At 45.8% G+C, this 24,523-nt stretch overlaps 1 protein-coding gene across 3 annotated transcripts in view; it reads left to right on the forward strand.

Moving 5' to 3' along the window:
- PRPSAP2 (phosphoribosyl pyrophosphate synthetase associated protein 2) overlaps positions 1–24,523 on the forward strand; it is a 114,053-nt gene that overhangs the window by 44,378 nt on the left and 45,152 nt on the right. For all 3 annotated transcript variants that reach the window (XM_073636389.1, XM_073636391.1, XM_073636390.1), the window contains 4 exons: positions 2,149–2,282; positions 6,421–6,473; positions 14,529–14,595; positions 21,481–21,653. In XM_073636389.1, coding sequence (XP_073492490.1) covers positions 2,200–2,282; positions 6,421–6,473; positions 14,529–14,595; positions 21,481–21,653 — 376 coding nt within the window. In that variant the 5' untranslated portion in view covers positions 2,149–2,199. The remainder of the gene's footprint in view (positions 1–2,148; positions 2,283–6,420; positions 6,474–14,528; positions 14,596–21,480; positions 21,654–24,523) is intronic.

A 24,523-nucleotide genomic window follows, 5' to 3' on the forward strand; every position in this document is an offset into this window, starting at 1 on the left:
TCTCTCTCTCTCTCTCTCGTTTCCTCCTCTTTATCTCGCTCTCGCCCCCCCCTCTCTCTTGGCCCCCTCTCTCTCTCTTGTTCTCTGCCCCCCCCTCTCTCTCTCTCTCTCTCTCTCTCTCTCTCTCTCTCTCTCTGGTTCTCAGCCCCCCTCTGGTTCTCAGCCCCCCCTCTCCCTCTCTCTCTGGTTCTCGGCCCACCCTCTCTCTGGTTCTCGCCCCCCTCTCTCTCTGGTTCTCGCCCCCCTCTCTCTCTCTGGTTCTCGCCCCCCTCTCTCTCTCTGGTTCTCGCCCCCCTCTCTCTCTCTGGTTCTCGCCCCCCCTCTTTCTCTTGTTCTCACCCCCCCTCTTTCTCTTGTTCTCACCCCCCCTCTTTCTCTTGTTCTCACCCCCCCTCTTTCTCTGGTTCTCACCCCCCCTCTTTCTCTCTCTCTCTCTCGTTCTTGCCCCCCCTCTCTCTGGTTCATGCCCCCCTCTCTCTCTAGCTCTCTCTCTCCTTGCCCCCCTCTCTCTCCCTAGTTCTCGCCCCGCTCTCACTCTCTGGTTCTCGCCCCACTCTCTGGTTCTTGCCCCTCTCACTCTCTGGTTCTTGCCCCTCTCACTCTCTGGTTCTTGCCCCTCTCACTCTCTGGTTCTTGCCCCTCTCACTCTCTGGTTCTCGCCCCCCCCTTTCTCTGGTTCTCGCCCCCCCCCTTTCTCTGGTTCTCGCTCCCACTTTCTCTGGTTCTCGCTCCCACTTTCTCTGGTTCTCGCCCCCCCCTTTCTCTGGTTCTCGCCCCCCCCTTTCTCTGGTTCTCGTCCCCCCCCTCTCTGGTTCTCGTCCCCCCCCTCTCTGGTTCTCGTCCCCCCCTCTCTGGTTCTCGTCCCCCCCTCTCTGGTTCTCGTCCCCCCCCCTCTGGTTCTCGTCCCCCCCCCTCTATGGTTCTCGTCCCCCCCCTCTCTGGTTCTCGTCCCCCCCCTCTCTGGTTCTCGTCCCCCCCCTCTCTGGTTCTCGTCCCCCCCCTCTCTGGTTCTCGTCCCCCCCCTCTCTGGTTCTCGTGCCCCCCCTCTCTGGTTCTCACCCCCCACTCTCGCTGGTTCACGCCCCCCTCTCTCTCTCGGCCCCCTCTCTCTCTCTCTCTCTCTCGTTCTTGCCCCCCCTCTCTCTCTGGTTCTCGCCCCCCTCTCTCTCTCTGGTTCTCGCCCCCCTCTCTCTCTCTGGTTCTCGCCCCCCTCTCTCTCTCTGGTTCTCGCCCCCCTCTCTCTCTCTGGTTCTCGCCCCCCTCTCTCTCTCTGGTTCTCGCCCCCCTCTCTCTCTCTGGTTAACGCCCCCCTCTCTCTCGGGCCCCCCCTCTCTCTCTCTCCCTGGTTTTGGGCCCCCCTCTCCCTGGTTCTCGGCCCCCCTCTCTCTCCCTGGTTCTCGGCCCCCCTCTCTCTCCCTGGTTCTCGGCCCCCCTCTCTCTCCCTGGTTCTCGGCCCCCCTCTCTCTCCCTGGTTCTCGGCCACCCTCTCTCTCCCTCGTTCTCGGCCCCCCTCTCTCTCCCTGGTTCTCGGCCCCCCCCTCTCTCTCTGGTTCTCGGCCCCCTTCTCTCTGGTTCACGCCCCCCTCTCTCTCGGGCCCCCCCCCTCTCTCTCTTTCCCTGGTTCTCGGGCCCCCCCTCTCTCTCCCTGGTTCTCGGCCCCCCTCTCTCTCCCTGGTTCTCGGCCCCCCTCTCTCTCTGCCTCCCCTATCATTCTCTGCTCCACTCTCTCTCTCCCTCTCTGGTTCTCGGCCCCCCTCTCTCTCTCTATCTCTCTCTTTCTCTGGTTCTAGGTATCTCTCTCTCCCTCTCTGTTCCTAGGTCCCCCCCCCCCCGCTCTCAGCCCCTCTTTCTTGCTCTCAGACCACCCCTCCCTCTCCCTCTGTTCTCAGCCTCTCCCTATTACTCTCGGCCCCCTCTGACTCTCTCTCTTCCACCCTTTCCTCAGTTGCTCTGTGCCCCCCCCCCCCCCCCCAGACATCCAGGGACAGGAAGTGAGGTGAAATCTTCCCAGCAACCCCTCAAACAGCAATGAGAACTTGACAAGTATTTTTTCTTCACAAGTCTATCTAAATCCAAAAAAACGACGTTTTAGCTGGAGTTGGACTGTAAACCTCATAATGATGTTCTTCTGCTTCTTGTTTTGCTTAGGAGGACAGTCGGCCCTGCTGTTTGCATGTGACTCAGCCAGACTCTCCGAAGATGAACGTTACCAAGGGTGGTCTAGTGCTCTTCTCTGCCAATTCCAATGCTTCCTGCATCGAGCTGGCCAAGAAGATTGGAGAGTAAGTATGACCGTCTCTCCTCTGTCATAGGCTGCTTTGTCTCTACATGTCTGACCTTGGAGCGTCTGCGTTCTCCTTGCAGCCTGGATGCCATTCTAATAATTCTAGACTTGTAAATTGTTGGGGCAAAGTGTTAATAACTTTCCACTATATACTATAGACATGATTACCTGGCACTGACTAATGCAGCAGTGATTCATCGTATTTCTTATTCTTTCCATACGTAATGCAGTATTCAGGGTCACATTTGCAGAAGATCCAGAGATTTTAATAACATCTCTAACTAAGCTTGCTCTTTTCGTTAAACTAATTTATATTAAAAGGTTAAAGCTGTCTGTGTCACCGTTGGGGAGCTCTACCCCCCCCCCCCCCCCCATTAGTGCTGATGACCATTGTCCCTGAGAAAGAAAGTGATAGAAAATCCAAAGTGTTAGTTGTCACCTAAACGGGAGGCTTGGAGAAAATCCTTCAGTAGGAATCTTTGTTCTGATGACAACTGTCTAAAGCTGCCCACAGATGCGTCAGTGTTTTTTTTTTTTTTATTCACCCAGCCGGCTGAGCGAAAGAAACTGACCTGAATTCCCCATCCACATATCGAGGTGGACGTGGGAATCTTCCCTGCTGTCAGAATACACAGATTGGTGCTGCAGTGTATAGCCTGCAGTGCTGATCTAGTGGTGAAGATCCGACAGGGCGGTTGAACAGAAGTCAAGCGGTAGCTTGACTTCTGTTCAGCCACAGTGTCCACATATGGATCGAAACTCGGCCGGTCCCTGCTGAACAGGCTGAATTTCATTCCATGTATGGGCAGCTTAAGGGGAAGATTTGCTCTCAGTTACTGTGGCTCTTTAGGTGAAGCAAGAATGACTGACTCCATACGTTTTAATAGCTCACAGACTTTATCCGTGAGATTTCCCTTTCAGAACATGATGGCCTTCCATGCAAGGGAATCTCACTCATGCTCTGTGTTATTATAGCTTTATATTTGCAGTGTCCCTGACTGCTAGACTCACCTAAGATTTGGAGATGTCACTACTGTGCTGCTCACTGTTCTCCTTTCATGAAGAGGAAGCTGTACCTGGGGAACTGCAGTTCCAGGATCTCCCTGCTTCTGCTTCATTCTTTGGATCTTTGCTTCATCCACCTCTCCTGCTGCTTCTTGAATATTTACCCACCAGTCATTAGAGGGGCATCTCTGACATGTGCAGAGCAAGACATAGTAAGCGAATATTAGGAATGAGATCACCTGAAGGGAGACCACAGGCAATATAGGTGAGTAGTCTTTGCCCTCAGCTTGCCTTTAGTAGTACAGCAAGGCACCGTAGTACAGAAGTACAGTACAGTAGTACAGCAGATGCTATAACTTTCACACAAAACAAATCATATACACTTATTGGATTTTTTGTATATCAAAGACATGTAGCAGAGTACATTTTGGCCTAAATTTATGAAGAAATTAGATTTTTTAAAAAATTTTTTATTGTATATGTTTTATAGCCGAAATAAAAAATTATTGTGTTGTTTTTCAAAATTTTGTATAGTTTTGCGTTTTTATATAGCAAAAAATAAAAAAAACTGTGGTTTTCAAATACTACTAAAAGAAAGCTCTATTTGTGTTTAAAAATATATATATATATATAAATTTAATTTGCGTAGTGTTGCATGACCGCCCAATTGGCAAGTAGCGCGGTGCCGACTAACAAAAAATGCCCTGGTCATGAAGGGGGTAAAATCTTCCCAAGGTCAAGTGGTTAAAGGGTTGGGATGAATAAAGGAATTTTGCATAGCCATTGCTATTTATTTACTTAGTTTTATTCATTCAATTTTGTGGGGCTCCCTAGACACATTTACACCCAAATGTTTGATTGTAGAAGGCTGAATTACACCTTTTACAGTTGCTTAGTGTGCTAGCAGAACTGCCTATTAAGAGTACAATGAATATTTTGCAGTTAGTCACGAGACAAATAGAGAAATAATTGCTCATTGTTTTCTTAAAAGCTGGGATGTAACCCGAAGTAGGATTGGTATTATGTTTTCACTTTTTGCCCTACTGTGTCTCTGATTTACTTTTCCTTTCCTGACTCTGGTTCAGAGTGTGGCATTGGTTAACCCCTTCCAGACTGGTGGTGTTTTGTTAAACGACCAGCATAATTATTTTCAGGATTATTATCCATATTATTCATTCCTGTAGCTATGCTACAAAGTACTCCTAGGTGTAATGTTTTTCTCTTGCAATTAGCTGCAACGGAAGGACGGGACAGCACTGTGAACTGGTAAAGTTTAAATGCATTGGCAGCTGATAGGCAGAGAGAACAGAGTGATGACTTCCATCAATTTTCAGCTGCCCATTCACTGGCCATTCACAAGTAAGAGTCATGTTAATTCTAACCAGGGTATCCTCTCTTTCTTTCCCTAAACAATACCCCCATCACCTCTTGCTAGTCTGCAGTAATTTAAAGACAGCAAATCCTAAAATCTCCAGATACATGCCTAAATTCTTGGTCACAGGATGTGCTTGGTCCTCTCTGTTCACCGCAGAGCGTGAGGGTCCTTCTTTGGGTGCCCAGGTCACTGCTTGGGTGATGTGGCCACTTTCCATTGACTATCCAGAAACGGACTCTTCTCAAAGGAGAAGTACAGCCAAAGTTCATTTGGATGTACTTCTCCTGTGGATCACAGGAGTGCAGTTCGTTTTGCACTCCTTTGACCCATTTTCAGCAGACAGCGAGCTCGGACAAAGGGGCTCGGGCAAGAATGCAACCATAGTTGGGATCTGCCCACATGCCTGAACCGACACCCAGGTCAGCCTCTTAGCGAGCCGCTGAGAGACTGAGCCGGCTGCTTCCACCTCCTCCACAGCCCAGGGCTCCAGTGAGCAAGGCGGGCGCAGAGCAGAGAGCGTTGACTGACGGTCACCAGCTCTCTGCTCAGAGAGCTCTGAGAACCGAGCGATTGGCGGTGTTTGTTTGCTCGGTGCTCATTGTTAGAGCCTGCGGGGGGAAAGACGCAGCATTGCACTGATGCTGCATTCTCCTAGGTAAGTATGATTCTTAAAAAAAAAAAAAAAAAAGCCATACTTCCCTTTTTAAAGTACAGCTAAAGGCTAAAGTTTTTATTTTTGCATAGAGTGGAGATGGATCAGAACACTTGTCAGTTTTTATTGCTGTCTGTGTCCCCGTTAAGGAGATTCACCTTCTCTATTATCCTTGAAAGTAAAAGAAAATCCAAAATTTTGGATTGTCCCCAGAAGAGTAATGCCCCGTACACCCGATCGGATTTTCCGACAGAAAATGTGTGATAGGACCTTGTTGTCGGAAATTCCGACCGTGTGTAGGCTCCATCACACATTTTCCATCGGATTTTCCGACACACAAAGTTTGAGAGCAGGCTATAAAATTTTCCGACAACAAAATCCTTTGTCGGAAATTCCGATCGTGTGTACACAAATCCGACGCACAAAGTGCCACGCATGCTCAGAATAAATAAAGAGATGAAAGCTATTGGCTACTGCCCCGTTTATAGTCCCGACGTACGTGTTTTACGCCACCGCGTTTAGAACGATCGGATTTTCCGACAACTTTATGTGACCGTGTGTATGCAAGACAAGTTTGAGCCAACATCCGTCAGAAAAAATCCTAGGGTTTTGTTGTCGGAATGTCCGAAGAAAGTCCGACCGTGTGTACAGGGCATAATAGAGTGGAAATCTTCCAATGGGAACACAAGTTCTGGTGACCTGGGGGGGTCCCCAAGGAATTCCCTTAATTTGCAGGGGTGGGTAGGATGGCAAAATAATGCTCGGAGATTGGCTTTAAGACAACAGCTTTGTTAGATTATCACTATCAAATAACAGTTGCCAGCAGCTTGGTCTTGAGGTTTTCGCCTCCCTTCTCTGAAGCCACCACTGTATGTAACAGCCGGGTCTCAACACTGTTTGTCTTCGCTGGCACTTTTAGATTTACCTTAAGTTCACATGTACAGTCCCCATACTGGTGGATACACCTAGGGCGTACAAAAAAAAGTAGTACATGACACAAGAGTAGACCTGTATTCCGGTGCATTTGTACAGGGTTCGGTGAGATACTGGTCTTCTGTCTGGAAACATTAAGGAGTTAACATTATTTTTCCTCTTTTTTTATAGGCGTTTGGGTGTTGAACTTGGCAAGGTCCTGGTGTACCAGGAGCCAAACAGAGGTGAGTCGTTTCCAGCCAATTCCTTTCCTGCATCTCGCTCTACAGTTTGCAGTCTCTTCTGTGTATCTCTTAGTTGGCCTTTAAAAGACTGTGTTAAAAATGGATATCAAGTATGAGAGAGAGAGCAACCTTGTATCTTAAAGGTGACCTCTAATCGTGCTCTAAGCTGCACTAGAGAGGGCATTTTATAATATGTGCAAAACAGACAGGTATTCAGATGTGAAAAAAGGATAATGAAATGAGTCTTGGTTCTTCCATGCTGATGTTTTTCACTGCTTGAAGGGCAATGCTACCTCCATAGCATTTTGTTTTCAGAGAACATAAAAGTGCCAAATTGTGCTGTACTTTTTCTAAAATATAAAAATTCTAGCCATAACTTTTTTTAATTGTGGTTTTTGTCCCCAGTAATGAAATTTCTCTTCACTTCCTGTCTATTGTAGGGGTGTCATACAGAATAGGAAATGCAGAGAAATCTCTTTTATTGGCTACACAACAATAAAAACTGGACAGAGGATTTAACCGCTATCCAAAAGCTGTTAAAAAAAAAAAAAGTTTGGGCTGTAGTTTGGCTTTAAAGTGGTTGTAAAATCACTGTGCCTAATTACTGTTATATGAAGCTATGTTGCACACTGTCTTTTTTGTTTAAAAAAAAAAATTATGCAGCACAATACCTTTTTTTTCACAGTGCCGCTGTGCGGTCACATGACATCCTGCCACTCTTCTTCCCCAATCAGAGGACTGCAGTGGGAGGGGCTGAGATTCCCCTTTGACACCAAAGAGGAGGAGACTGGCGGGCGGTCACGTGGCCGATTAGCGGCACTCTGAGATAAGGTATTGAGCTGCATCATTTTTATAAAACAAAGACACTGCAACAAAGCTTTGTATAACAGCGGGTATTCTAGGCACAGTTAATTTACACAGAATAGCAGCCGGAGATGCGGGGAGCAGATCGACACTGACTCAATAGCTGACAGGCAGGAATGGAGGGGGAGAGGGAGAAGTTGTGGGCTGAGGGAGGCACGTAAACTGACCACAGTATCATGGATCAGCAACCATGATTACTTAACGTGGTCAGCACACACAGAGGACACAGGAACAGGCAGGATGAACTAGGTATTTTACAGCATAGAGAGGGACAAATGACTCCACACAAGCACTGTGCTGTATATCGTGCTTTTAAAGGAACGGGTTCTCCTCCTTCTCCTCCCTCCTCGTCGTCGTCCTCCTCCTTCGTCCTCCTCCTTCGTCCTCCTCCTTCGTCCTCCTCCTTCGTCCTCCTCCTTCGTCCTCCTCCTTCGTCCTTCTCCTTCGTCTTTGTAAATGCAGACTTGGAAACTACAAGATTGTGTGTGTACTGGGGCAGTTGACATGGCAGACAGGGAATGTCATACTTCAGATAGACCTCAACTCTCAAGCTGAAGAGTCAAACGTAGTATGAGAGAAGCCCTGGGAAAACCTGTTCAACTGTGATTTTTTTTTTTTTTCTCCTGCTGGGGTTTTTTTTTTTTTTTTTTTTTTTTTTAAAGCTGGCTTGGATAGGCCCTACTATTCAACGTCTGTGGTTATCCTTTATTGAGGAAGCAGCTGCTTTCACAAAGGATCTCTGCTGAGAGAGAGAGAGAGACACTGTCTGGTGACAACCTTGTAAATAGGAAACTTATGTTTTGTGGAGCTGGACACTAACTTCAGTTCCCTGGTAGAGAGGTGCCTATAAATGTAGTAAGCTCTATTTATTTAGAGTTAGAATCAATTGATAAAACTGACTGCCGCCGTTTAAAACTCAAACAGCTACTACGGTATATCCCTTTACAAAGACCCATGGTTTGGGGCTGTCTTCCCTAAGAGACAATTAAAACAATGCTGTAAATATTACAGTAGTCAAAGCAAACCTGACCTTTTTTATCCTTTTTGGACAAATCAACAAGTTCACTTTAAAGCGGAGTTCCACCCAAAAGTGGAACTTCCGCTTTAAGCACTCCTCGCCCTCCTTACATGCCACATTTAGCATGCATTTTTTTTTTGGGGGGGTACCTGGTTTTGACAGGTACTTCTTGTGCCACTTCCTCCTTCCGTCGCTAGGCGCCTTCTCCGCTCCCCCTAGGCGGCCCCTCCCTCTCTGCAATCTTCTGGGACACGTCACAGGTCCCAGAAGATTGTCTGGCAACTAGGAGAGCACAGTGCGTGCCCGACTGTGAAGTCTAAAGTCTAAAGCCATCACAGCTGGGTGCCCACAGTAGTAATGACCGCGCCAGGGAGAGGAGCGAGGCTTCGGGTGGCTGCATCGCTGGACCTTGGGACAGGTGAGTGTCTGTTTATTAAAAGTCAGCAGCTACACGTTTGTAGCTGCTGACTTTTAATAAACTTACAAAACAGTGGAACTCCGCTTTAATGCTCCTTTCCATCACTCCCTTGCTGCTTCATTCATTAGCAGGAATGAAGAAAACATCTGGTACTTCAGAGTATGGAAGAGCATGTTGCCCCCCCACCCCCTTTCTCTCATGTGACAGCATTGGTGCTTTGTGATTGGTACTGCACTGTGACATGGGGAGAGTCCTAAATTCTATATAAGCTTCAACTAAAGAGACTAGGAGCTTGCACAGGGTCTTTTCTTGCTCCTGGCGGCTAAATGGAGCAAAAGGAAGGTGATTATGTTCTGGCATTAACATGAACTTTTTTCTTTGCCCGCTTTGGGCAAAGCACAGGTTCTTTCTATAGCTGAAAAACAACTTTTCCTGCACAATTATCAGAATTTAAAGCAGAGTTCAACCCAAAAATGGAACTTCCGCTTTTCGCCATCCCCCTGGTGTCACATTTGGCACCTTTCAGGGGGGAGGGGAGAGCAGATACCTGTATAATCCAGGTATTTGCTCCCACCACCGGGCATAGATAGCCGCAGTATCCGCGGATATCTATGCCATATCCGGCGCCTCCTCCGGCGCCCCCGCTGTCTTCTGGGAGACACACAGGTCCCAGAGGACAGCAGGTACCAGTGAGGATGCGCAGCGCGACTCGCGCATGCGCAGTAGGGAACCAGGCTGTGAAACCGCAAGGCTTCACTTCCTGGTTCCCTTACCGAAGATGGCGGCGCCTCCACCCGAGAGCCGAGGGACAGATCGGCTTCGGGTGCCGACATTGCAGGCGTCCTGGACAGGTAAGTGTTCATATTTTAAAAGTTTACAGTATTTGTAGCTGCTGACTTTAAAAAGAAATAAAAATTTGGCGGAACTCCGCTTTAATGAGGATATTCAGATTCTAGAATAAGACGTAATTTGTTCTCCTTAAATACATTTGCCAGAACCTTTAATAATACCAGCGCTCAAGGTCTTTTACGTGCCCTTCCTTTCCATAAGCGTCAGGGAAATGCATTAACTCCATTAGCATATTGGGCAACTGCGCACGTAAAAAGGCGTAAAGCAATCAATATCTAACAGTAATCGCTCTGTCACGTTGGCATAACCCCAGGAACAGCTGTCTGCTGGATATTTTTAATCTTTATAACGAGGCCGATGGTCTCCTTCATTAGTAAATGAATATAATTCCTCAATGACGCTCCCATCCACCCTCGTTATTTCCGTACCCAAGTGATGGGGCTCGTCCTCGAGTCATTGGGTATCGCCGGTCTCGTGACCTTGATCGGGGACTGTACAGTCTGACCCTGCAGTCCTGATGGACCCGATTGTCTGTCCTGTTTAGCCGTGGCTGTGGTGGCTGCATGACTCTACATCAGAAGTCCTCATCCCAGCTAATCTTTCTGGCAGCCCGCTATCTCTGCTGCTTTTTTCACAAGCTGTTTTTCATTTTCTCGATCTGTGCACGTTCCAGGAACATAGCATGAGGAAAATGATCCGTCTTTACTTAACACGCACATAGCAAACACCTTCTGCCCACTCACTTATTCCTCTCCATCATTTAAAGTGAACCTGGACTCAGAAAGTCAAGATTTTCTGTTTTTATAGGAAACCTTGAGAAATGTTAGATGTGTGTAATATTTACCTGATTTACATTTTGTGTCCTGAATTCCTCCTAAAAATAGCGGTGTGATTCCTGTGTGCATGAATTGCTGCTTTCTAGTGCTGGTTGTCGGCGGTCGGCCGTACTGCTGGACGAACCTTTATTATCAGTTGTGGCCCGTCCATTAGGGGCACCCGGGCGCCGCCCTCTCTCTCATGCCACCCCCCTATATGCATAATAAATAGATTCATGCATAGCCCCCTATTCATGCGTCTGGCCCCTTTCGGGTCACCGGACACATGAATTACAGCAGCAGGAGATTTATTTGAAGCACCTGATTTAGAGCCAGAGGCTCTAATAGGCTTCAAAATAGGGTGGGCTCGAGTCGCAGAGCATGCGATCTGGAGCCCAACCAGGTGTGTTACAACAGCGAATGTATTTTCGCCTGTTGAAACACTGATCCTCAATCCGGCCAATCTGGAGCAGGTGTGAGACCCGTTTTTCGATTGGCCGAAAAAAGAAGACTCCCATTTTTTTGTCCGCCGAGGAGGCAGGAGACGGAAGCCGCCGACATGGAGAACGGGAGGCCGCCGAGCAGGGGGAAGCCGCTGCTGCCGTGGAGAACGGGAAGCCGCCAGTAATGGAGCACCGGAGAATGGGAGGCCGCCGCCGAGCAGGAGGAAGTCGCTGGTGATGGGGTACGTGCAACCGACCGTCCGTCAGCGGGTGGTTGGTGGGGTGGTATGCTGTTTGCCGCCCCCCCAAAAAAAAATTTCCTCCAGCCGCCCCTGCCTATGATGCCTGATTGAAGGCACCTTATTGGATCTCTGCATTTTCTCTGTTGGCTTTTCTTCCTCCACCCCCTCCTTGTCTCCCTGCCCCAGACTGGATTACGCATGCATTGGAAATGTTTTTAAGATAAGATGTTTATAGCGCATTTCATCATCTTGTCCATCGAATTGCCCCTAAAGAAGACCAAGTCTTGAAACGCGTTGGGAAGTTAGGCATGACTATATCCGTATAAGAAATATTTATCTGTCTCTTTTTGTTTTGGGGATGTTTGCCAAACATTTATCTGCACTATGTTATATTTATATATTTATATATATATATATATATATATATATATATATATATATATATATATATATATATATATATATATATATATAATATAGATTTAATTGAGGTTTGATTCTATTCTGTATGTGGGATATGTGACTTTTGGGCCCATGCCAATGGATTTTATTCTTATTCTTTGCAACCATAAACCATTTTAAAAATCGTTGTCTAATTTGGTACCCTTAAAATCCCTGCCACCCGTATTGTTTTTCTTTTGCATTCTGTGCCCAGGCTGTCCTGTACCTTGAGCCTCGTACAGGAGCGATCAATCTGCTGGAAGAAAGATTACCCAAGTGTTTGTTATTATTGCCTGCTCCAGTTTCCAGACTTCAGATCCTTTTCCGCCCTGAAGAAGGGGAACTTTTATAAGCTGTGTTGGCTTTTTCCATGGTGGATTTGATTTAAATCACTAGTAAAAAGGCTTGATTTAAATGATAATACTTAAAGAGCAACTGTCATCTCTGTCCCGCAGCTCCTCCTCCTCTGACCCGCTGTTGACTCACAGACAGTCCCATTCACTTTAATGGGACAGCTGGTGATGCGGCAGTGACACCACAAGGTGAGGGACGTGGCAGTAGCAGGTGAGTGGATCCCCGCTAACAGGCGCTGCCATGATGGATCTGAAATGACAGGTGCTCTTTAAATGTAGGACTTATTCTTGCTGGTAGTTAGAATTTTTAATATTTGTAAACAAAATGAAGGTTTCCTATTTGGAATAATAATCTGTCAGGTTAGTAAAACAGCAATATCAGAACCGATTCAATCATACAGTTTGTAGTGTACATAGATTTGCAAAACAATGGGATAAAGGAATATTCCTGAACGTTATCTCATGGTTACTGTGAAATTGTGTGAATGCATCAATGCAGTACATGTTATCTTGGCTTGCAGAGCTTGGATTCATTGAATGAGTTTACCAAAAATGTAAATATTGCAGAATATAGAGCCTCATGCTACATAACTAAGCTCCATTTCATGCTGAATAAGCTAAATTATGAATGTATCCTAAAGAGAAAACTATCTTTAGATAGATTTTTACTCTAAAAGCATTTTATTAAAATAAATTTGATTTAAAAAAATCATTGATTTTTATCCACCCTGGCTTTTCCCTAGCAATCCTAAATAAAATGTTGATATCGACACAAGTGCAGCTGTAAAATAAAGAGATAAAATAAAATTGTGTTAACTAAAACTGACGGTCTCAAGTAAAGTTCTCTCTACAAGAGTCTTCAGATGTTCTGAAATCAGTAATTCTCCCAAAGTGAAAGACACCTTGTGATCCACCACCGTGTCTCCAATATACAAGCCTACCAGAGCAAGTGGACTCTTTTACACACAGCAAATTGTCAACCGGGCATGTATTTCAAAAGGTCACCAACTGGGATGTTATACACATCTTCATCGTTGTTAAAAGAAAGACAGGTGTTTATCAAATATATACTGGTCCCGGGAGTCACTCAGACTGCTTCCTGGTATTAATGTGCGCAAAGACGTCAAGAGCATAAGAGAGTGTCTCCGTCACGTCTCCGCCCTATGCGTTTTGTCACATCTGATGTCGTCTGGGGCTTAGATAAATAAAAAATAATATATTTTATTTATGTAGAGTGGCATATCTGTTCCCTATACTCTATTTAGGTTCTTTACGTTTACTGAGTCTCATGTAAAAAGTTTTACCTTGTCTTCTTGTTCCTGAGACACAGCATGAAATGAGTGGAAATCTCTCCAATGTGAGGGGAATCCTTCCAAGGGCTCATTCACATGGGTCCAGATAAAACGTATGTCAAGGGGCGCTCAGAATGTCAGGACCCGGCAGTTAGTGTCTTTGTTGGATGGATGAAGTGGTCTTCAAACACTTAGGGCTGCATTTAGAGGGAAGCTATCTCTAATAGAAAACAGATAAAAGAAAAAAAGGCGCCTCTAAGTGCAGAATTAAAACTTTTAATATCCCCAAACAAGATTAAAAACACTTACAGAATCAAGGATAAGAAGAGGCATAACATGGATGTATGAAGCAGGTGATCTGGCATCAGGAGGTCCCAGTGTATCACAGCTTTCCAGGGATAACGATATGCAGCAGCAGAAGGTCGCAGGATAACCAGCAGGTGGACATCCCAGGCTCTGGGAACACTGGTGAAGCAATCGCGTCGTCTGAGTCAGCATGGAGCATGAATCCCGGAAATGACGTCAGAGGGAGGGGACAACAACCAGCATGGACCGCAAACAGGAAATATGTCATCAAAATGGGACGCGTTTCGGAACTACTGATTGGTTCCTTCTTCAAGCCAATGACCCGATGATGGTGTTCCCAGAGCCTGGGTTGTCCACCTGCTGGTTATCCTGGGACCTTCTGCTGCTGCATATCGTTGAAAGCTGTGATACACTGGGACCTCCTGATGCCGGATCACCTGCTTCATACATCCATGTTATGCCTCTTCTTATCCTTGATTCTGTAAGTGTTTTTAATCTTGTTTGGGGATATTAAAAGTTTTAATTCTGCACTTAGAGGGGCCTTTTTTTTTTTCTTTTATCTCATTCACATAGGGAACAGGACATGTGTGGATTGGATTTTCAGGGGAGGTGTTGGGACTGTTACAGGCTTTCAGGAGGCAGTACAGCTCCATTCTGAATGCCAGTTTTTTGTTTTTTTTTTTTTTTTTTTCCTTTTCCAATGGGGAGTTTATTTTGAACTATCGCACTGCAACCGCCATTGTCGTGTTTGACAGTCTTGTTGACTTCAAATGGCGAGTTTGACAAGCAGTGTCAAACTCTTGGCAGTGTAAGAAGAACTGAGCAGCTTTCATATTTTATACCAAGCTAAATGTTTTGACTAAAAATATACTTTAAAATTAAAGCTTTTAAATATAAAAAAAAATCCTAGATTCTTTACATTACAAAGTTCTTCTAACATCTGGATAAAAGAGTAACTTGTGTTCTAATGTAGAAGTTCATCATTGTGAAATATGTTCTCTTTTGAAACCGCAGAAACCCGCGTGCAGATTCAGGAGTCGGTGCGAGGGAAGGATGTATTCATCATACAGACAGTTTCCAAGTGAGTAATCGTTTTATCCGACTTCCCCCTGGTGGATGACGGAAGAAAGCTGCCTGCTAGGTGTCAGTGATACCTACTAACACCTTATTTTTATTACATGTAGTTCTATGTCTTGCTGTGTATATATTGCTTTATATTGCTTCAGCTCTCATTGAAAGTGGGCCCAACAGAGAGAATTGTTGCCTGACTCCCAGGAAGACTATTTAGGAACATTTCAATGGAAAAGTCAGTTACCTGCAGCTGTGGGGGGAGCAATAAAGTGACAGTGTTTTAAGGCACGGGCTACCGGAAAAAAAAAATATGGTCGCTTTGAAGCGGTTCTTCACCCTGAAAACAAAAAATGAAAAGTCAGCAGCTACAAATACTGTAACTGCTGACTTTTTAATATAAGGACATTTACCTTTCCAGGGATTCAGCGCTGTCCTCACCCGAGCCGGCTCTTTAGCCTGTTTCAGGTCCAGACACCAGCATATTTACTTTGATACTTTGAGAAGCCATCTGTGAAAAGCTGGTGGCTTCACAGCCGACTTCCCACTGTGCATGCACAAGCTGTGCTGCGCTTTGTGAATGGTCCCGCAGCTTTCTGGGACCTGTGATGTGTCTCAAAAGGCTGTGGGGGGGGGGGGGGGGGGGAATATCCGAACTTCCGCTCTGATCAACGGATCGAACCAAACGGAAGTGGGAGTGGGTACCTGTAAGAACCAGGTACCTACCCCCCCCCCTTTTTTTTTTAAACTGAAGAGGGGGGGGGGGGGTCTGGAGACCACAGAGTTTCCCCTTTTGGGTGAAGTTCAACTTTAAAGTATCTTAGCTTAAAATGTTATTAAACTCACAACAGTAGAATCAGTCTGTATGTGCAGTAAAGCATTCTTGTTATACTCGCTGTGGAACCTAAGGGGTTAATCCTCTGCATTGTGTAAAAAGGCTGTTTGATCTGGTATTCTCTGTTACTTCCCTTCTTCCACTGTCCCCAATCCATCTCCTAATAGAACAAAGTCTAGAGGACAAGCTGCACATGCTCAGTTTGGTATGTATTGCTATAGAGTTTTTTTTTTTTCTTTGGAGAGTACATGTGATCAGCACTGTCCAGACAGAGGGTCAGGGGGCCTGCAGCCTCATTGGACAGTCATAGGGGAATGAAAACTCCTCCTACAAGCTTTAACCAGACACTGATAGAAGTCACAAGACTGCTATATACTGCTGATGAGAAAAGGTATTTAGCAGTTTATAGTTACTAAAACTATTGCATTTCCGTGTTCTGTGTACTGAGGGAGACCAGATTTAGTGAATGCAGGCTTCTGGGTTTAGCAACACTTTAAGAGCAAAAATGTAATATATTGCAGCTTGCCTGCACAGCCGCCCAATCACTTTCTGTAAACCCTTCCCCCACCATGCTTCCCATGCTCCGCTGTCCCACCTGTGGGCCTAGGACTCGTGTTGGTGTCACATGGTGAAGGGGAGGCAGACCAGTGAATATCTGTTTGCTGAATTCCCCTAGCTGTAACCTAGAAGCAATGTGTACACCGTCAATTCCAGTTTCTGGTGTTACTTTGGCTGGCTGTTGTGGTCAGGGAAGAAGCTGATACAGCGCAATATGTGTTCCATTAGCTTCAACGAAGGGAGAGTGACACATCGAAAACTAAAGTTACACCCAAGTACTAAGAACCCCGTCCCAACCCGAACGTAAACATACCCATCAGGAGCACCTACAGTACCTACGAAAATATCGCTTGCGCTACATGTGTTACATATCACGGTGAACATCGGAGTAAGAGCAGTCATTCTAGGACCGATATTCACAGTTAACTCTAAAGTGATGACCTGTAGGGGCTTTTAAAGTGTCACCTATTGAAAATATAGGGTACTGCGATTCATTGTTTTTCAGGCATGTTTAAAGCTTGACATGTTGGGTATCTGTTTACTCGGTGCAACCTCTTCTTTTTATGCTTTAGCAAAAAAAATTGGGTAATATATTGTGAGCCCTAAAATAAACTTTAGTGTGTTTTTGAATGCCAGAACTTCAGCTGAGGCTCTGGTGTTTGACAATTAAATGACATAGGTGGAGCTTCAAGTGATATTAAAGGCTTTCTTCTTCTTCTTTTTTTTTTTTTTTTTAACTTAATAACAAACATGTCATAATTACCTGCTCTGTGTAATGGTTTTGCACAGAGCAGCATGCACCCTCCTTTTCCCAGGTCCCCTCGCCGGCGCTCTTGGCCCAGCAGTATACACCGCTCCAAAGATGCTGCTAGCAGGACTTTTTTTTACCATCCTGCTAGCGCACCGCTCCAGTGTGAAAGCCCCCGGGGCTTATTTTTTTTTCTAAAACGAACCTTAGTTTTCTTTGTGTAGTCACGTCTGAAGCGGATGATGTGGAGATAGTTAAAGCGGAGTTCCACCCACTTTTCTAAGGGAAACCATCTTTAAAGCCTTGTGGCTTTACAGCCGGCTTCACACTGTGCATGTGCGATCCGTGCTGCGCTTTGTGACTGGTCCTGCAATCTTCTGGGACCTGTGATTTGTCCCAGAAGGCTGCGGGTGCTTAACAGTGATCCAGGCGGAAGTGGGAGCGGATATCTGGTTTTCACCCAAAAAAAAAATGGATTGCCAAATGGTAATGGGAGTTGGGGTGGTAGAATCAAACAAGCAGAACTTCTTCCCCTTTTGGTTAAAGTTCTGCTTAAAGTGTATGTAAACCCAAAATCTATTTTTCAGTATCTATGACATATCTCACGGTATACAGTTTCCCTAAGCCAATTTCTTTTAGTCTATTGTAAAGTTTCTTGCTTAGAGGAACCAGTAACACTAGCGGGGTGCATTAGCCTTTTAATCCCAAATGATGCAAAACGAGTTTAGCTCTTTTCTTTGATGGGGACTGATCTGCAGTTTGTGATTCTGGTTTTTGTGTTACAGTGGGTTACATAGAGCGCCAAAACGAACCCACATCATTCACATTCCACTGAGACACATAAGGGTCCTACTGCGCTAGCAGAGAACAATAAAACTTGTGTTCAGCATTCTATTTTTGATGCTTGGTAGAGGTGCTTGAACCAGTGCGAATCCTTTTTTGATATCGTGTGTTCATCAAATGTGCATTCATCTAAAATTCCCTCATTTGTTCAGCATTGTTCAGATTGCACCCTGAGGATTTCTATGAATGCGCGTGTAGGTTTGCTGAATATTTTTAAAAGAGTCTGTTCATCTGAAACCGAACCACTTTTTTGGGTGTGTGCCAAAATGATAAATCTCCCCCCTGTGGTCTTCAGCCCATTTAGTTTCAAGACCTCTTTAATTGGAAGGTTAGATGAACCTTAATAGAGCTGGTTGGTTTTATTTCCAGCTTAGATGGTTCTTATTATTTTGAAAGACCTCATTGCTGTAATCACCACCCTCTTTGTGTGGTACGTTTTTTGGACTGCGGGACAAAAGACTTCAGCTAGAAGCTGTGTGAAGGGCTACATTGCAATATACACTCTTGAGTGAAGTTGAAGTATAATACCATAGGTTGGACTTGATGGGTTCTTTTCGACCTCACCTATAATGTAACTATGTAATTATGATCCCATTAAAAAATAATGTGCTACAGAACTTATTCTTAGGATCCTCTGCATTTGCCTTTAAGTGGTTCTATAGGCAGAAAGTGTTTTACCTTCTTGCATTCTATGCATGAAGGTACAAAACCTTCTACATGCAGTCCCCCCTTATACTTTCCTGAGCCCAATCTTGATCCAAAAATGTGCATAAGAGCAGAAGCTCTCTTGGCTCTCTCCCTCCTCATTGTCTCAGACACGGTAGCTGGAGCCATTGATCCTGTTGCTGTCAATCACAGCCAGTGAGGAGCGGGCGGGGCTCGGGAGCAAGCACGCATGAGTGCCCCCCATTGCGATAGGGTTGCTAGTGGGGTACTTGGCAGGGACCTTGAAAAAAAGGAGGATCAGAGCTGTACAGAGCAGGTAAGTATGACATGTTTATTAATTTAAGAGAAAAACATTTGAGGGTTTACAGTCGCTGCCCCATTGCCATAGCTCCCAACTGTCCCTGATTTCGAGGGACTGTCCCTGATTTTTAACAAAGTCCCTCTTTCCTCCTCGTTTGTCCCTCATTTTGGTCTGATCTATGTAGCTGTATATAAAATGCACTATTTATCTTTCAGAAAATGTTTCCTGGTGCTAAACCTTTCATCCAGTTTCTATATTGCTGCATTTATAAATTTTAAAAGCCAATATAAAAGAATAGTAGTGGGAAAAAAAAGGATCTTGTGAGTTTCACTAATCCTTTTTTTTTTTTTTTTGTAAGGTAAGGGAGCTACATGTAAGGGAGCGTGGCAGGGGGTGTGTCCTATGCCTACATATTTTTGCTAATCGGTGTCTCTTGTTCCCATCTCAAAGTATTGGAAGGCATGCCACTGTTATAAGCCCCGCAAATACCTGTAGATACTGCGATAGACGTCCACCTAATCACTGTAATTGGGGACAACACTGCTGCACTGCTCCTGAATCCAAAGCAGTATTGTCCCCCCCCCATCTATTTATTGTAGGCTTCACTGCAGAGGGATGAGAAGATGTTGGCTATCAGCATTATCACTGCTGATTCGTTGTCTGTAGCATGTCATATCAGCCGGTCGCCACACCTAGTCCTGCCCACTGGATTGGCAGAAATGACTGTGCCTAAACCCTCCAACTTGTGGCTGCGTTGTCTGGGAGGATCGGACACAAAGGAAGATTTAGCTTGATCAAGGGAGGTACAACTTATCAGGTTCTTGCATTTCATAGTAACTGGATCTGAGACATGTTTAGACTGTCAGATGGAAACCTTTAGGTGGACTGAAAGGATAATTGTCCCTTTCTATAGTTATCTTTTAACCCCCCCCCATCTTTCTAGAGGGCTGAACCTCAGGCATTGAGCAGGAGCATGGACATGCGAGCGTAACACTTTGTTCGGGGGGGCATAGTTGCAGTGTTTTCTGGTCAGTATTAGCTGTTGATTCATAAAGCTTGTATTCTGGGAGCTGCATAAAAACTCCCATTTGGAATTGCACTTTAGAAGCTGCATTATTACAGCTAGAGTTAATGTCTCCCCAGTAATGTTGGCTGTGATGACAGTGAAGAATAGCATGTGAGCTCATGCCATAAGGAGCATTGTGTAATAATCTGTAATGACTCACAGATACATCCTTATATAGGGATTTGTTGGAGCGAATTGCAGCGGCTTCAAAAGCGCTGTTTGGGAGTAAGATGATAAAAAAAAAAAAAAAATCTTTGCCTAAAATTCAGATTGCAATGCCCAAAGGCATGACATTTTTACCTGCGGACTTCCATTGTCACATTGTGATACTAATTAGAGTGGATATAAAGGCTCTAAACAAGTACCAAATCCAGTTCCTGTGATGCAGAAGCTATATATTTTAAACCATAATCTTCCTTTACCTTCCCCGACTGAGCCAAATCCTCCTTCCTTTGCATCTCACACTCCCCCCCTCCCAGACACTGCAGCTCACAGTGGGAGGGTTGCGGCAACAGGGGCCGTGCTGTCAATTCCCAAAGCAGTGGGCAGGACTAGGTGTGGTCAGGTTCTGATTGACAAGCTACAGGACAGTGAATCAGCAGTTACGATGCTGAAAGCCACGCCCCCTGCAATCTATAGTTCCACTGTAGTGCAAGCAGGCACAACCTACATGAGTGGCAACTCTGCTCTGAAATCAAGAGCAGTGCAGCATCATTTTCACCCCATCACAGAATGGGGAGTTCACTGGCAGAATCCGTTGTTATTTGTCCCACTTTGCAGGGGGACTAAGAGAAAATGATAATTAAAGCAGAGCTATGCTCACTTCGGCTCCAGGGATGCAACGTTCTTGGGCTCCCTGCCCGACTGCTGACATATTCAGATGGCTGGCTTCCGGGTCTTGATCACCGGCCGCTGTCATTGGCCAGACGGGGATGATGTCACTCCCGCGCATGCGTGCGAGTTCAGTCAGATTCAGCGTTGCTGAATTTGTACAGACGGCTGCTCTTGCGTGGCTCACTGTACAAGGGCGAACAGGCAGGTAAGTAACTTTAATGCAGAAGAGACAAAGCATGTCTCTTCTGCATTAAAATGCCTGCCTGTTCTGCAATTTTATAGTTTTCACTAAAGTTCCACTTTAAAGAAAAATTTCCTGAGCCAGCTTGAAGTGATCTAGTAGGGAATCATTGTGTGTGTGTGATCCTACGGTAGTGTTTTTTTTTTTATTCTGATATAACTGGATACTATTTAACGCGGAGGTCCGCCCAACGCTGCAAAAATTAACAGCCAGCGGCTACACATCCTGCAGCTGCTGACTTTTAATAATCAAACACTTACCTGTCCTGGAGTCCAGCAATGTCGGCACCACAGCTGATGTTTCCATCAGCTGTCGGGTGCTGCCGCCTCCATTGCGGGTAAGGGAATCCGGCAGTGTAGCCTTACTGCTTCACGCCGGGAACCCTACTGCGCAGGCCTGGCGACCGGGGAAGGAGCCCCAGCGATGATGAAAATACCCGCGGCTGAGGCTCCCGGAAATGGAAACGGGATACCTGTGAAAGACAGGTGCCTATCCCCCGACCCTTACCCCCCCCCAACCCCCCCCCCCCCCCCCCCCTCTAAAGGTGCCAAATGTGGCATCGGAGGTGGGGGGGAGTACAATGAGCGGAAGTTCCATTTTTGGGTGGAACTCTGCTTTAAGACGTTTGGTGTCACGCTAGCCGGAAGAGGTGTAGCACTGGAAATGTGGAAAGGACGCGGAGGGCAGAGCTGGAGCGTGCAGAGACCTTATTTTTTATTTTTATTTTATTTTTTAATAACTAAGCTGACATAGGTGGGTGACATTAAGCAAAATGTCATGTATATATCCTCTTTTTTTCATTTCAGAGATGTGAACACCACAATCATGGAGCTATTAATCATGGTGTATGCCTGCCGGACGTCATGCGCCAAGACGATCAGCGGTGTCATCCCTTACTTCCCCTACAGCAAGCAGTGCAAGATGAGGAAGAGGGGCTCCATTGTCTCGAAGTTGTTGGCCTCCATGATGTGTAAAGCTGGTAAAGCACAGCACCCATGTATATACATGCTCAGGAATGCCATGCTCGGAAGTCTTTTTACCTTTTTACTTTGTCGGCAATGCTTATGCCTCTCCACAAGTCATTTTTAAATCTTGAGTCACCAGCTATTGCCAATGAATTACATTCTCACGACTGGTTGTGTGCACTTGATGACTGCATTTAAAGTGTATTTCCACTCTTGCAGTCAAATTTGAGACCCCCCCGCTATATCTTTTGTTATGTGTTCCCATTTGTACAGCAGACCTACAAATAATTCAAAAGAAAATATTCCTTCCTTTCTGTGCGTTTGCTTGTTTGGAGCAGGCCTCAGGCTGTAAGCTACTCTGAACAATTTGAAATGACCAGAAACTCAGTCTGTTCCCACTGACAAAGAGGTACATCTCAGTGTAAATACAATAAAAATATCTAGCTTCTAGAGCTTTAACTCATTCTTTCACCACTGACAAAGAGGCCACACTGAGTTTCCTTTCAAGAAAAATAGAGGAGTCTAGCTTCTAGATCTGTAAGCCTTTTGTTAGAACATACATGGTTCATATTTGGTTTGCAACTGATAATGGGATCTTCCAGCATAGTACAGACGGGGTTAATTACCTGAGCCTGATCTCGATCCAGCACTGTGCACGAGAGCAGTGGCTCTCTCGACTAGCCTCAAAGACAGACACAACTACTGGCAATCGCAGTCGGTGAGGAGTAAGCAAGGGGGCAGGGCCAAGCTGCACTTTGTGTGTCTATGGACACACAAAGGAGGCTCAGGAGCGAGCTCACATGAGTGCCCCCATAGCAAGCGGAAGCAAAGATCGCCAGCTGGAGACCCAAGAAGAGCAGGGTTGGGGCTGCTCTCTGCGGCGGTTCTGCAGGTAAGTATGACATGTTTGTTTATTTAACAAAAAAAAAGAAAAAAATTCTTCCCTGTACTGTTTGCTGTCAAATATTGCTCTGCACGCCCCAGCCAGAGCCTCTTTGGCCCCCCCAGCTTCTGATCGGCAGCTGCGAGCGGTGCACGTCTGTTGCAGTCACATGCACTGCTCTGCTAAAACTGCATTTCCTATCTAGCAATGCACCCAGCCTTTCTACTGCACATGCAACCCCCATGGTTGCATTCCTGTTCCCTCTTTCACTTTGAAGCTTGTGGACAAGGGGAAGTCTCTGGTAACGGCTCCTCCAGCAACAGATTACCCACTTCAGCCCCAGCGATGTACGGGTACGTCACTGGACTTTGATTGCTGCAGGCGTCATCCAATATTGTTTTTTGGAGGCGATGGTCGTCTTTCTTGTAAAAACAATCCTAGCTGCTAATTAACCGCTGTATTGCTTTTACAAGCAGCGGGAGGGGACAGCCCCACCTTCCTTGTCTTTCTCGGGCTCTCCCATCTCACCGGTAGACCCGAGCAAGTGTCGGGTGACCATAGAGGTAATCAGAGACCAGAACGGCTCTGGTCACCTCTATGGTATAGGAAACCGGAAGAGATGAGCAATACATCCCTTCTAGTTTCCTTGGATGTAAACGGCGCTCTTTTTAAATAGAGAAAGCATTTGATCACACCGATCTTGGTGTGATCAAATGATTTTAAGGGCAGAGGAGACATCTGGGGTCTAATAGACCCCAGATCTCGCCATAAAGAGTACCTGTCACTCCCTATTGTTATCACAGGTGGCATTTAATGGGATTGTAAAGTTTCATGGTTTTTCACCTTAATGCATTAAGGTGAAAAACCTTCTGTGCTGCAGCTTCCCCCCAGACCCCGCCTTTTTTTTTACCTGGACCCGATCGTTCCAGCGACAAGCTCGAGCCCAGCTCCACCAGTCGCTGTCTTGGGTCCTCATTCATAGATTAATAGCAGCAGGAGCCATTGGCTCCCGCCGTTGTCAATCAAATCCAGTGACCAGGGGGTCGGGGCTGAGTCCTGCTGTCTGCGTCAATGGACGCAGCAGCAGGACACGGGAACGCGCCTGCACGGGTGCCCCCATGGAATGCGGCTCCCCGTGGGGGCACTCGAAGAGGAGGAGGAGCTCCGCTGGGGAACCCCAGAAGAGGAGGATCAGGGCCACTCTGTGCAAAACCTTTTAACTATAACATGTTTGTTGTTTAAAAAAAAAAAAAACATTTACAATCACTTTAAATTCTCTGTCATAACAATAAAAGTGATTTAAAACAAAAAGTGAAAGCGACAGTGTAAAAATAATAAAATAAAAATGTTCAAAGCTCCCCCGGCTCGCACGTAAAGCGCATGTATGCATTGGTATGGTCAAAGAGCGATCGCCCTACACACGTGAGATATCACCGCCAACATCAGATCGTGGCCTGTAGTTCTAGTGCCAGACATTCTGTGTAAATCTAAAGTGGTAACCTGTAAAGCCTTTTAAAGTGTTGCTAATGGATAGTAAAATGAATGCTGTTTGTCGCTGTTGCATTGGCTTGCGCAAAAAATGGCTTGGTCATGAAGGGGGTAAATCTCCCGGAGGTCATTGGTTAAAGTGTATATGCTGACGTGACCAAAAATGTATTTCAAAATCTTCCTCTGCCCCTCTAGATCTTCTGCTCCCTGTAACATCAACCCCAGGCTATTAAAATTTCTCGCAGAGGCAGCAGTGAAAGGTCAGGCCCCTTTGACATAGACACGCCCCCAGAACTACACCTCCCAAGAGCCTACACTCTCTGATTTTTACCAGACGTTTATTGCTGGTAAACCAATCGCTGCTATTTAAAACTCAAGCACCAGGAAGATTCACCTGCAGTGAATTTTTGGTGAATGTCAGATTTACTGCTTTATCAGGCTGTTGGGAGCAGAATTTGTTTGCTTGGACAGAAATCAGTGAATATGAGTTAAAGCGGTGTTACACATGGGAAA

Source organism: Aquarana catesbeiana, linkage group LG06 (genome assembly GCF_042186555.1).
Source record: "Aquarana catesbeiana isolate 2022-GZ linkage group LG06, ASM4218655v1, whole genome shotgun sequence".
In the NCBI taxonomy this organism is placed as follows: domain Eukaryota; kingdom Metazoa; phylum Chordata; class Amphibia; order Anura; family Ranidae; genus Aquarana; species Aquarana catesbeiana.